Below are 14,051 nucleotides of genomic sequence, written 5' to 3'. Positions count from 1 at the left end.
ATGAACCTGGACATCTTACACATTCTTATCTATTTGTTGCCTGTGCTTTAGACACATACTAGCATATAAATAAGTATGAAATCTGTTTCTTTAGAAAAAGAAGAAGAAGAATGGTATGAAATTTACTTGCCACGTATGTTCAAAGTTGCCAGGATTCTCATCTGGAAGCTTAAACATGGTATTTTAAGCTGCCTGTCTTGTGTTTAACATCTGTGTGAAGGCTATTTTCTTGTATAGCTCATTTAGGATTACCGACAGACACCTGTTTCATTAATTTTTTTGGTGGTTTGATTTATTTCAGGTGACGTGGTTATCCACATATTCCTTCCTCAACAGAGAATTCTACAATTTGGAAGAGTTCTATGCTAATGCAACGCCTATTGAGTTGCCTTTGAAAACCAACCGCCACCATTCCGTCCTTGAGAGGAGGCGTCAAACTCCTTGTTTGAGGATTAAAGAACTCATGCCAATGCAGTGCATTGGTCAACTTCACTTGGGCCGGCATTAACTTTGCTTCTTATTGTTCTGTAAGTCAACCCTTTGGCTTGGCATCTTGAGGGACTGAAAGTCTATCAGGGTTCAGGCATAACCTTCCGGCTCAGATGGTCACAAGCATTAGGAACGTGATTAAGCCAATGGGGATTGTGGAAGGAACTGGTCTAGGTTTCATTTTGGATGTGCAAATTTTGCAATCAATGCTGTGCTGTTTTTACTACTTGAGGGTCAACCAAGGTTTGTAAGTGATGGTCTTCCCGTAACTGTCGGGCTTGGATATGCTTATATGACGTAGTTGTGGTTACCTTGTAGGTGGTAATTTGGTACTTCACAGTTGCCTTTCGATATGTCAATCTTATCTTGCCCCTTTTCCTTTAGGCTCTGCGCTCTCATGCTTTTTTGACGTTTTGTGCAGAGAGAGAGAGAGAGAGAGAGATTTTGGCCTAACGATCTATCATAAGGTTATCGCAAATTATGTAGTAACGATTCTCCTACTGAATTTGCCATATCATGGTTTCCTACTAATGCTTTAGTAGCAAAGAGAAAAATAGATGCTGCACCGTAAATGGAGTTTAATATGAAACGGAGTGCAACGACAGAGGCATGTAAAATAAGACTTGATTTGCAGAACTTTCTTCTTTCCCTCTTTGGTCATAGGCATATGAAATCCAGCTATGAGACCATCCAGGATCAAGTGCTAGATCCAATACCCGTACGTGATTTCTTCAATCTTCAGAAGCTACCGTTAGTTCTCTTTACTCAGCAGCAAAAAGCAAAAGACATAGCCATTCAATATACCAACAAGCAGAAACTTACCTAATATAAAGAAACCTGAGAAGCCCACTTTGAATGAAGGGCTTTGCCACCATTGATTCCGCAACATCACTCTCCAAAAACTAATTAATTGGTTTCTAAAAGGGCAGAGAGCGGAGAAAAAGAAAAGGCAAAAAAAGCAAAAATGAGAGAATACCCCTCCAGTTATTTGTCACATGAATCCCTCTAAGCCCACTAAAGGGCAGTACATACATTCATGAAATGACTTGTCCAGTCATATGAAGCTAAATTACAAGTTATTTAAAGGAACATTTGTACAGGAGTAATGAACAAGAAAACTAGCCTTGAGCTGAGCCATGCGTGATAATCCAGCTCCATCCTTGACATCTCCATCAGAGCTTTAATAATCTCTTGAGAAGTTGCATTCCTGAGGCCGCAAGAGCAGCAATAAAACTCAGGATGCAAAGATAAAATTCTGACGGAGCGGTCACCATGTCATCTGGAATCACCAGTTAAAGCTAGAAACTAGTCTGTATCAATCACAAAGGAGATCACAAGTTAATTGCAGGCTTGCAGCTGGTGGCCACAGCAGAAACTATGGAGAGGGGTTCCTGCAGAGTTCAAGGTAACTTCATGTTCAGTTAGTAGAAACTGAGGAAAAAGAAGAAATGCAATTGCCAGATGGTCCAAATATTTGTATGAGAACCCTAACATCACATTAGACAGGACAAGCCATTGACTGAATATATGCATAACATAGGCAACTTTTTCTCGAGAAGACCAATGCAAAGTCATTTAACATCGGTATTTACATCATAACAGCATCAATACCCTTTGTTTAATAGATGTCTCTTCAATCTGAATGTTCTGTATCAAAATGTGTTTTGACTGATGAGAGCCTCCTAATTAGTTCCCTTGCAAATGTTAATTAAAGAAAGAAAGAGACATGACAGTTCCAGTTAAATTTCATCACTAAAATGCTCCTTCCCCAAATTATTTTGAGCCGAAAAGGAAAAATAACATCATGCAGACAAATATCAATTCACAGAGCATTCTGAGAAAGATGACTACACATTCATTTGCTACACGTATATTGAGTGCATGAGCAGGTAGTCACTTTGAAGGCAACCAAATTAATCTTATAAATGGCATACATAGCCCGTACTCTAACTAAACAAAGAACTGACTACTTAATTATGAACATGATAAACTAACATGTGAGCATGAAACATGGCAGAAGAGTTACAGTTAAAATCAGCTGAATGTTGATTGATCTGCCCAGGTTCAGTGAGACTTAACTCTGTATCATTAGTCGCTGTCCACCCAGGTTCATATGCTTTCAGAAATTCAACCTTTGCTTTATTAGGTAGATCGTGGGGGTGGACAAATGGAACTCCTGGTGGCCACCCAATTTCCATTCTTATATTTGCACAAGGGCTATCTAATGAGTGAACATGAGTCTCGCAGTCCTTCAAGGTACAGAACCTCAGCTTGATGCCCCTTTTATCTGCGATGTCCTGAACTCTTTCCTTCAAAACTCTTTGAGCTTCAAGGCGCAATCTTTTGGAAGGTGGAGTGGCTTGCATTTAGAGCTATTCTTCTTCCGTCTCATCAAGGGCTTCACAGATCCTGTACCAGCATTTCATCGATCCAAGGACCTGCTGTTAAAAACCTCTCACTAAGAGCATTCACACAAGCAGCAGTCAACGTCAAGATTGTCCATACAAAAAATCAACAAGGCGACAAAAACCTAAAATAAGGTCCATTGATTATAAGCACAACAACTCAAGCACATATGAAGTCAAGTAAAACTTGATGCATTTCATCAAGGCAGTATCCACTTCAAAGTTCGTGCAGTAACAACAGATTGCCAGGATGATTAAAGGTATATGAATTATTTAAACAGTGGAGAACATGGCTATCTACAGAAGTATCATCATAATTAACAGCAAGAAGTTGATACCGATATACATTATTTGGTTTGTTATATAGTTGATTTATTTGTGTTCACTTTGAAAGGAATGAGAAAGCATAAGCCTTAAGCTACAGGGGAGAAAATCTTGAGCAAGAAATGAAATGAAGAGTAACAACAACTATTAAACAACTTCAATTATCAGTTTGTTAAATTCATGAGTTCCAAGTTCAGCCATAAAGTAGCTGAAACTTAATAAGTAGTCTAAATTTTCATAGTTCATACCATCTTGAGCTGTAGGGAAGTTAAAACTTTGGAGACTATGCCTGTTGAGGAGCTGATCTGTTGGGTGGGATCTTTGCATGAAATCATCAACTGGTACTGGAAGCTGGAATTGAGCTTCAACCCATGACCAGCTGCTCTCATCTCAGAGCAGCTAAGACTGGTCATTGACTTAGGCATGAGCTTGAAAGCCAATGAACACCTTCCATACATGTTAGCCTGCATGTTAGTGATATCTGTTTTAAGCAGAGCTGGATTCACATAGCCAGCTGTTGCTTGATAAAGTGCAAGTCCAGGGAAAACAACTGCTTCCTGGGGTCCAAGGTCTCCATCCACAAGAACCCATCGGCCTTGAAAGTCTCTTACATGTAAACCTACTTTATCTGATTTCATAAGAGTTATTAAACTTTTTTTCAATCTGCTGATCATTATCAGAAAACATAACTGATTGGCCATCATCTTGATTTATCAAACTAGGTGTTGTGCTCCTTGAAATGATGGCCTTGCATGACAGCAAACAGACAATACCGAGGATGATATTTCCCGACTTCTCAAAGGGACATTATCGAGAATTTCAGAGAAAGGAGAGCTCCGCAAATTTAGGTAGAAACTGATGGCATCCAAGATATCCCTAGCTGCTTTTCCCAGAAGAGAAAATACGTCTGGAAGACCTGCTGGTGGTAATTCCATTGTGTTTGGGTCAATGGGTGTTAGGCCAGGTCTGTAATCATAACTTTCTTGCCACAACTGAGGATCTGCATAGTAACCAGACGTCTTGCACCACTCACGAGTTTCATTGGTGTGAATCATATCGCTACCAGGGTATGACGCTCTTTGATGGAAATAAAGGCGAGCAGAATCTAAACCAGATCTCAAAAGAGCCCCATCACTAGTTGAAAATTGAATAACTGCAGCAGAATATTGAGCGAGTGTGTGACAGGGTCGAGACAGAAATTTTGTAGGAATCAGTAGGAGCCCTTCGGAAGGTACAAGATCAGCAAGTTTCACACGGCCCAGGATGGCAGGCCATTGCCTGCCATGAAATGCTCCAAGATACCTTTAAGGACAGGAGGAACTCTGAACCTATTGACAAAACACACACACGGAGGGCGTCAATTTCTCACAAAAGTTGCATGACCATCCCTCCTCAATGACATGAACATGAAGGGTAAAACAACCACCCAGCAAGTAAGCAAATATGAAACCATTATTTGCCATCACTTCACTTCAAGACTTTCCTAACAGTTCTCCCCAAATAAAAAGTGTCAACCCCACAGAGAAATTGCATATTTATCAGTGAATTATCTTAACAGCGATACATCCCCATCAAAATAGCACTACTCTGAAGTAAAAGATAGGGCTAAATCTTTCTTGTGTCCCTGGGTAGAGTCGAGGGGGACGTGTCCCACTACACCATTCATTTGTAAATGCCTTTCCTCATAAGCATTGTCAAGCCAAGCCTATGTGCACTCATCTTCATTGACTGAGCTCCTACAAGAAAAGAATTTCTTCAAATTCTATACAGAATGTGCACTCCTCTTGGTCTTCTTGCTCCATTCATATAGCACATATCTGAAGCAGCAGAGGTTGCTCCTATTAAACTAGTCCTTCGACTCTAATTCATTTTTCTACCAAAGCCCATGTCCCATGTCCCATTATAAATCGTCAAACAACTAACTCCTACCCATTTAAACTCAGAAGCGAATGACAATTGTTGGAGAACAAAGGGATAAAAAATTTCAAACCTCTCCCAAAAGCATCTTCATCTTCTCATCAATTCCAGCAGCAGGATAGCATTCGAAAATCAGCTGCCTGAAATCATTTCCATAACACAATTAACGACCACGAAACCCAAGGAAACGTAAACCCAACAAATTTTCCGAGGCACACAATCGTCGTTTCTGCGCAAGAAATCTCGGAAAACTCAAACCCCGAAGTTGAAGTTGAATTGCCAGTCTCGATACGCACAGCAGTGGCATAACCCAGGAAATTTTAGCTCATGACTGCTGATTTCAACAGCAGAAAAGATAGGAGCAGAGGAAGGAAGGAAGGAAGGAAGCTTACCCTTTTGGCTGATTGAGCCAGAACAGGTAAAAATCACAGCTTTTGACCGTTCAAGATGACAAGAAGCAGATTGAAGATTAGGGCTTGGCAGAAATCAGAGGAGAGAGGGATTCGTCCCACATTCGAAGTGTGCTCCGTGATCGATTGTGGGTTCCGTTCAAGTTCGCTTTTTCCCCCTCTTCCTTTTGAAAGGGAGAGAAAAACAAGAACTCGGAAAAACGTCTTCCTCTTTCACATTCTTCTGAGGGGAGGCCAAAAAAATGTCTTCACTTGCATGATTTTTCTCGAGATGTCTGACTTGTAATACATACAATCAAATTCTTGAGTTTTTAAATCGATTACTTTAATATTGTCTTTGATTACTGTTCCAATAATTTTGATCGGTATAAATCATTGTCATCTATAACAAGAAATTATATGTTCTCGTAATTGAAATTGAACGAATTGATTGGAAAATCGATTTCAAAATGGAATTTACGGTTGTTAGAGTAAAGTTATGCTAACAATTGTCATAATTTTCGTTAAAAATATTAATTTAGCTTATATGAAATGATTTCTTGAAGGAGTTCGTTAGGTTTTTGATCAGTGACTTACTTTTACATATTGTGATTAGCCTAAATTGATCGTAAATCGGTTTCTATGTGTTTCATAATTTCTTTTTTTATGACAAGTACTTTAGCTATAGATTTCATATTATGACAGTCCAACCACTCAGTAAATAAAATAAAAAAATTGTAGAATATTTTTGGTTTGTAAATGACCTATTGTTCATTAAATAGTGATTGTCCGTTTGGCATGGTAATTTTATAAATATAGTTTGCATACTACTCTTCGAGGTCTGTGAAATAATCTTTTGTTTCAGAATTCCCCTTTTGTAAAGTAATTGCAGTAATATTTCATATTGTATCATAGTTGATAAATAATATTCATAAGTTACCTTTTGCTAGTAAAGTATGTGCAGATTGATTGTAAAATAATCTTAAGTACCGTAAATTTCCTTTTTCAAATAAATTGCGGATTACATCATAAATTTTTAGATTAAGTTTTTTAAATTACCCTTTTGATACTTTGCCCAAGTTAAGTTTCTTCTTCGTAATCATTTTCAATAGTATTCATGTTGGATTGAAATGGTAAATAGAGTTCATAAGATACCTTTTGGTTTTGTAAATTACCTGTTCAATTATAAGGTTTTCCGTAGTAATATTGCATGTCGTATCAAAAAAGATAAATAAAGCTTGCAAATTACTTTTAGGGTTTGTAAAATACCTTCTCCTTTCATAAATTACTCGTTTGATTTTGCAAATTAAGCAACTTTTATCCGCAAAATGCTTTTAATTTCATTATTACCTTTTGTGCAAGTAGTTTTTCATAATGCAAGAAAAATCCTAAAGGCCATAATGACTTTTATCCAGTTGTAAATGAACTTTAAAGTGCCATAAATTGTCGCAACCTAAATTTTATAAATGGGATATTGCCGCGTTTTGCTTGAAATGGCAAGCTAGAAGGAACCCAACCATGACACCAAATTTTTTTCTCACATTATTCCTTCTTTCTTGCATCGACAAACATGTCATTAAAATTTGTCAAAATCGGAGACCCTCTTGAACCTCGATCGGAAAACTCACAATTCTGATGCTTTGATCATACCGATTTATCAGTTTGAGGATCAAATTAAACAAATCATGACAATTTAGGGACCAATTAGGGAACTTTTATCTTGGTCTTGCCACCCCCATCTCCACCGTGCTGTTTCATCTACCAAACTTGCTCTGGACATACTTTCATCCTCGTCCGCAGTAGATTACGGAAACACTCAAAACAAGTCATTAATGATTAAAAGCTTGCATCAAAATCGTTGATGGAGCAACAATGAAGGAACATAATGATTAATTTGCAAGAAATTCCACTGTTAACCCGCCATGCTTTCTGTTTATGCCGTCACACTGTGATGGCCCAACGTACCGATCATAATCCTGTTATCGTTTGTTACCGCCATCACCCCCGGAGGATACGTTGAGCTTGGCATCTGTTCAGACATGTATGCAAATTGCAGTGGCATATGCCACAGTCAATGCTTAAAAATTTACTGATCTCCTGTCTGAGGCTCGCACAATCATAACGTGGCTCTTCCTCCAGTCGTGTTCGGGAATGTCGACTTGTTTTCTCGGTCTACTTTCTAAGCATTTCTCTGAGCTGCTATACCGATGGCAATGGGCTTCGCCACACCATCTCACTTATTTAAAGCCACTACTTGGTCTTGACCCACAAATCGACGCAGTTCAATTAAAAAGTGCAGAGTCAGAGATTAAAGATTCGCACCATGGTTTTAAGATGCGAATGGAGATGTACAATGTCATTTCAGATCTCCAGTCTCACTACATGCATCGGAACGTTTCCTCTTGGCCTCGGTGTCACCCAACTGCAATGAGACACAAATATCTTCATCGCAGTTGTTTCTCAGTGACGATAGATTCTGAGAAACCATTTTGTCGGACAGATTGTTCTGATGGAGTGGAGACCGTCTACAGAAGCTTGGAGGAATAAACTCGTGTTCAATGCTTGGACCAACCTTGATTCCATCTTCTATAGTGAAGTCGGGATCCATCAGGGATGGATTCATCTCAGAGCTGCTCGGTTCTACTTCCAGAGGGATGTGCTCTATCTGAAGACCAAGGGAATCTAGTTTCTCATCAATTTTTTCCTTACCCGTGATGCCATCTGGGGCGATGAGTCACCAACAGTTGAGCCAATTGCTGTTGCTGAGGCAGCTCTTTGTTCTTGCACTGCCACTGTGAACCCAGGGAAAGCAAATATGCATAAGAAAACTATGAATAAACCCGAAGAGCTATTAAGCATTCAACCATCAACAGTACACCAGCTTTTTGCATGTGTATTTTTACCATGTGTCTTCAAGGGTTCCCGAGCAGTTACCCGCATTTTCATGATAAAGTGCCGTGGATCTTTATTAGTAAAATAATGGAATTCCAACATTGATTTAGTACTCTGCCCAACTGAGATGTTTTTGTCTCTCTTTCTGAAGAACAACCATTTCTATTTCTTAAAATTCTGGCCAAAAGAGAAACAAAAGAACACCTTTCCTAAAAGATGCAACCCAGTCTTACTGGGAATGCTGTCCAACTTTAGGTTCATAAAACAAGTGTTCCTTGAAACAAGACGGTATTTTTCTTTTAATCTTTGATAAAGTAAGAAAACATTACAGCTAAATTCAAGATCCATACAAATATGAGCCAGTAAAATGGAAAGGTGCCTTTGACCAAAAATAAAAATAAAAAATGGTAAGGTGCCAATGTATTATACTGCCAAATGACAAACCTTTCAGCCCTCATTGGTTGTTATTAGATCAAGTTCAAGAAGATTGAGGAGACGTCCAAGATCTACTCCGCTGGTCCAATTTTCTGGAGGCTGGCCAACTTTTAGTTTTAGCCGTCCCCTATTAGCCGTTCCTCCCCAGATAATCCCAATGGGCCGTGGTTTCCCACTGCCTCACCCTTCAATATTATGAGACTTCCACTGTCTCCTTCGAGATCAAAGTTTGTTGATTCTCTCCCACAACAAGGAAGTCAGTTAAAAAGCAGATCCCTTTCTCATCATTGTACTCAAGAGCATAAGCCAAAACTGTTCCAGTGGTCAGGCCAGAACTTCTCCCAACCTTCATCACTTGCCTCCCAATTATGCTACCTATTGGAGCCTGCAAATCTATAATCTTGACATCACCAATTTCCCCATGCCCCTTACGGATGTAGTAACAGTGGACATGTCAAAATCATCAGCGAAAGGAATGAATGCCCCATCAGCTCTCACAAATGTCTCTGGAAGTAGGAAGCCTCATTAGTTAATGCACACAAAGAATACTAGAAGAATATCTCAATCAATGTCCATTGGATCAAACTAACAGCTCCTAATCTAGGATGAAACTCATCAAGATCATATTGAACAGGCAACATAGGTTTTCACACTGATTCAATAAAAGTGTTCGCGTAGCACCCTAGGAACGTTGCTTCATGAATAGCCAAATTGCAAACCCGTGCCCAAGATCTCTCCAAGCTCACATTCGATCGACTATTTGTATCAGTAATATGAATTTATCAATTGGCCCAATTAGTTTTCCAGGTTCCAGTTCAGACACCTGTCCCCTGTATTAGATTATGACTGACCATAAGTCATCCTGTTTTACCGAAAACTATTTAAGAGAGCTTCACCAGTTTGCAGTTACACTACAACAGTTAGCACAACTCACCCACCAATTGCTCCTGAGACTGTACATCATCCTCAAATCTAAAATAGAGGCACGATTTACATATTTGTTGCATTCCCAAGTAAAGAAATGCACATAGTTTGCCTGCAAATGCTTCAGACATTGCACAGACCTCACAACTGCAAGTCATTTTACCTGGATTTATCCCGGCAAAAATGCCATACCAAAGTTCATCTGTGATGAAGGAAGTTGCCCTCTCAACAGCACCTAGGTATACCCCAGGCCCAAGAGTTGGAGGCAGAGGATGAAACATTTTCTGATTTGGATAATCTAAGTCAACAGCAACATGGCGATTGGTGAGAAAGCCAACTTGTCTACTCCCTGTCTGGCTCCTCACTATGGCACCCAAGGTTCCATATGTCTCTTGGCTTGCCACCTGAGCAAAAACAGACATAAAGCAACAACTTGAGCACATTGAAAAGAAAAATTAAGGTAATATGAATCTAAAAAGTAGAATATAGTGCTAACACTTGAATCAATACTGACAGAAGGCTCTACCTATCTACTATGATGAGACACATTAAGCAGGAAATCACTCACTGGAAAGGAATTATAGCCCGTGACTTTTCCAACAGCAGGTTCAACAAATAGCTGGTATAAAAGAAAAATTTCACTAGTTTTCTCCACCACCAATTCAAACCCATCATCAGGAGTCTCCATTTGTTTACCAGCAAATTTAACTGAAAAATTGGCCTGTTTGGGTTGGTTTCTGAACTTCTTTATATATCCTTTCCAATGTGATGTTTATTAATACCTGACGCCTTAAATCTGTTTAAAGTACATAAGTACTAACATTCAACTTCATTTTGAATTTACTATTATTTCTTAATTTAGTAAAATAATTTTTCCATCTCAGTGGAACACCAATAGGGCTGTATATCCAAGCAAACAATCTATTATATCTAGCCAAGAACAAGCCACTGAAAGTAAAATAAGGAAATTTGAGTCCAAAAGCCAATTATCGAGATGGATGACATGTGAGGAAAGTAAAAGTATCTGAAGTTTTGCTAGAATCAGCAGGGAGGATATTCACAACGTAAGATAGGAAGGATACTCCGACATGCAACTTCAGCCTAACTCTCTTCCTGTCCTTTAGCCAGTGCATTATAAAGAGATATGGGGAACCAGTAGAGGGTACAGCATGTCATGTTTGCCATGTGGCATAAAAATTAAGCTACATATATGACTCTCTCAAATCTTATGAAGGTAAAAAATAGTTGTAACTGAAGTTATACGCATGATTTAAAGTCTTTTTTTTTTTTTTAAGGTACGGAAAAGGGCTTAAAACCAAATACAAAAATTAAGGTCAAGAATCTACTATCCCTATTTTATGACCTAATAAAACATGAAGTAATTCTGTAGGCAGCAGTTGAAAGAACGTTGTGTCCAAGCACTCATCAATTCCAAGATTAACAAGCCAATCACTAGGACGATTACCTTCATGCAATCAAAATATTAACTGCCACTTAGAACCCTAATGCTGTTCCCAGCCAAAAAAAAAAAGAAAATCTCAAAAGTAATACACAAGATTTTAAAAACTCAAAACTCAATGCATGTGACTCTAGCATTCATCAGATTTCAGTCTAGCAAGTTGCCTAGACAAATAGAAGAGAAATTGTATCACAAAAAAAAAAAATAAAGACATAATCTCAATCCACTATAAAGATATAACAGAACCAAATTGAATTACTCAAACAAAAAACCTCAATTCAGAGTAAGAGAAGTGAATATCTTCTAATCTTTAATAGTTTATAAAAAAAAAGTAAAATACAGGATATTTTTCCATCTAGATTCAGATTCATTTATATGTTGGGAAGGCGCAGAAACTACCTGTGAGCCTGAACCAATGCATGGATCACCTCCACGCAAGTCATCCACAATCTCAGTGTATAACTGCTCTTTAGGAGCTGGCTCAGGTGCACCAAAGTATGAAAACTCAACCACATCAACATCACACCACACCCCTCCAGGTCCCTGATTAAAGGTTGCACTGAAATTTTTATTTACAACTTGACAGAAAAAGGAGGAGGTGACAAATTTTCACCTTTCCTACCCCTCAATGAAAATGGAGAAGGACAAATGATCAAATATACTTCTCTGACCTCTAGAGCAGTTGGAAGACATTGGATGGGGCTAAGCCACTGCTTATGGACTTTCCTAGAGACAAATACGAGAATGGCCGGTATGTTAGTCAAAACACCACGTCGAATCCGAAAACCAATGGCAGTGCCAAGACTGTAGCAGCGCAAGATTTTGCTATGAAATGCTCTTATGGTCATGAGTTCGAGCAATGTGTTAGCTTGCTGGCCTTTCGGCAACCGGCCAAGAGTTTCGGTAGCACCCTTTCTGCAAATTTGCAAAATAATTCGCACGCTCCTCAGCACAATCATTCAACCGACTTGGCCATGAGAAGTAAGCGGCGGCATTGCTCTCACAGTGCTGTCCAGCCGATGCAAACGGTTGGAGCATTGGCGGACTGAGTGAAGGAAAATTAGAATGATTACAACAGCTCCTTTCGAGATCTAAAGCCGACTCTTCTGATGGCGTTGAGCCAGAGCAAACAGCCCTCAGATGCATTTTAGTACGCTCCATCCGTCAGTCACGATGCACAGGCTAAGCTAAGCAAACCAAACTGAGATGCCGCAGCGTGTGGAAGGAATAACTTCAGGAGCAGAGGCTCATGGGAAGACTAGAGAACAGATGAGCAGACATACAAAGCTTCAGTTAATTGCCAGAGTTCCAATATTCAAAACAAGCACGAGCTTCCATCCGAGAATCAACAAAAACACAAGAAAATAATACAAGTCACTTATCCTGTAAACCAAGCAACCACATCAGATAATCGCAACACAATGTGCTGTACCTGCCTAGGTCTCAAGCTATGCGAACTCCCACAAAGTCAATCCATAGGCCAGAGGTCGCATGGGTAGAACGGAGAATACAAGAAACCCAGAAGTCTCTTTAAAGTGTTAAAAGATTATATACGGACAAATTGCAAGTACCCACGAAGGGAAGCGTGCTGATTGCCAGCTTCATTTCGCAACCCAAGAGATATGGGGGAAAAAGAACACAAAAAAAAGAAAAAGAAAAAGAAATCAGATACAGCTCAGCCTTCTACTACAAAATGCACCACCGAAAGCAAAACATTCCACCTTCCCACTCAAACCAACTGCAGACACAACTCTCGGAACCGGTGAAGCTAAGGCGAGACCAAAAGCCCTAGGAAACAGGGAAACACTCCAGTTCACCAAGTGAAGCTTCTTACACGACCCAAAAAAGAGAACCCAAAAAGACAGCGAGCCCAGAACGGTCTCGGAAGCAGAGCCGGTACCACCACCGCGACCCGCGATGGCAAAGGGGCAAAGGCGACGCAGCAGAATCCGAACGGCGAAAGTGCGGAGAAGAGGAAGGGGAGGACTACTACTCACTCGATCGAATACAAGGAAAAAAGGCAAGCCCCGGGTGCTCATTCAAAGCATGTTGCTCCTCTCCATTCGTGGCTTTCGCAATAAGAAATTCGTCAATGAGTGCGGGGGCGTGTAGCCCATTTGTCGCCACGCCCTGGGCATCATCAGTGCCCGCCTGTCCATGGCTCTCCGGGTATACAGAGAGCTCCCTCAATGCTTAAAGCTACTTTTCTTCGCCATATAATATAATATAATGTGATATAATATATACATAGATATGTAAAAGAAGCTGCTTTTACGGATGTCGGAACTTGGAAAGACGGAGGAGAGAGAGAGAGGGGGCAGGAGGAGGAGGAGGAGGAGGAGGAGGAACAGTGCTGATTTCGTTTCGTTCACGGGAGGAGTTGTACAGTGCGGCGGGGCTCACGATACGGCTCCTGATCAGCCAATCGGGGCCCCCACTGCGTAAGTTTCGCTTTTTGATTGATTCTATTCGATTTGATTAAGCCCTTTCCCATCTTGTCCACCCCTGACATCTTCTGCTTTTCACTATATATGGTTGTTGCATGGAGGACTTGCCGCCATTATTATATGTACCAAAAGATTCTCTTTTTAAAAAATTGCCCTGAACGAATTATATAAGTGTCGGTCCGCTTTTGAAATTTTTAACTTAATCCATTTAGTTTTAAACATTTAACGATTAGTCGATATAATCTTTTTAGCTAATTTTGATCAATGATCACTGAATGGACTATTATTTTACATTTTTTTATACTTATAAACTTTTTCCTTTTCTTTTTTATTCTTTTTTCATTTGTTGCTAGACTCGACTCATAGAGAA

At 39.7% G+C, this 14,051-nt stretch overlaps 1 protein-coding gene and 1 pseudogene across 1 annotated transcript; both read right to left on the bottom strand.

Annotated features, from left to right (window-relative positions):
* Window positions 1-1,932: 1,932 nt before the first annotated feature.
* Window positions 1,933-5,631, bottom strand: LOC120294657 (annotated as a pseudogene).
* A 2,095-nt stretch (window positions 5,632-7,726) lies between these two features.
* Window positions 7,727-13,544, bottom strand: LOC104448670 (protein NARROW LEAF 1). Its single transcript, XM_039315681.1, is given in 11 exon segments — window positions 7,727-8,227; window positions 8,230-8,316; window positions 8,857-9,033; window positions 9,036-9,080; window positions 9,083-9,274; window positions 9,277-9,357; window positions 9,939-10,179; window positions 11,634-11,777; window positions 11,906-12,143; window positions 12,145-12,492; window positions 13,232-13,544. Coding segments are annotated over 10 exon segments (1,803 nt in total). The 5' UTR covers window positions 12,396-12,492; window positions 13,232-13,544; the 3' UTR covers window positions 7,727-7,880.
* Between the last annotated feature and the right edge of the window lie 507 nt (window positions 13,545-14,051).

The sequence above is a fragment of the Eucalyptus grandis genome, chromosome 6 (assembly GCF_016545825.1).
Source record: "Eucalyptus grandis isolate ANBG69807.140 chromosome 6, ASM1654582v1, whole genome shotgun sequence".
Lineage (NCBI taxonomy): Eukaryota > Viridiplantae > Streptophyta > Magnoliopsida > Myrtales > Myrtaceae > Eucalyptus > Eucalyptus grandis.
Note: the sequence above shows the minus strand (reverse complement) of the source record. Positions and strands in the feature narration are given on the sequence as shown.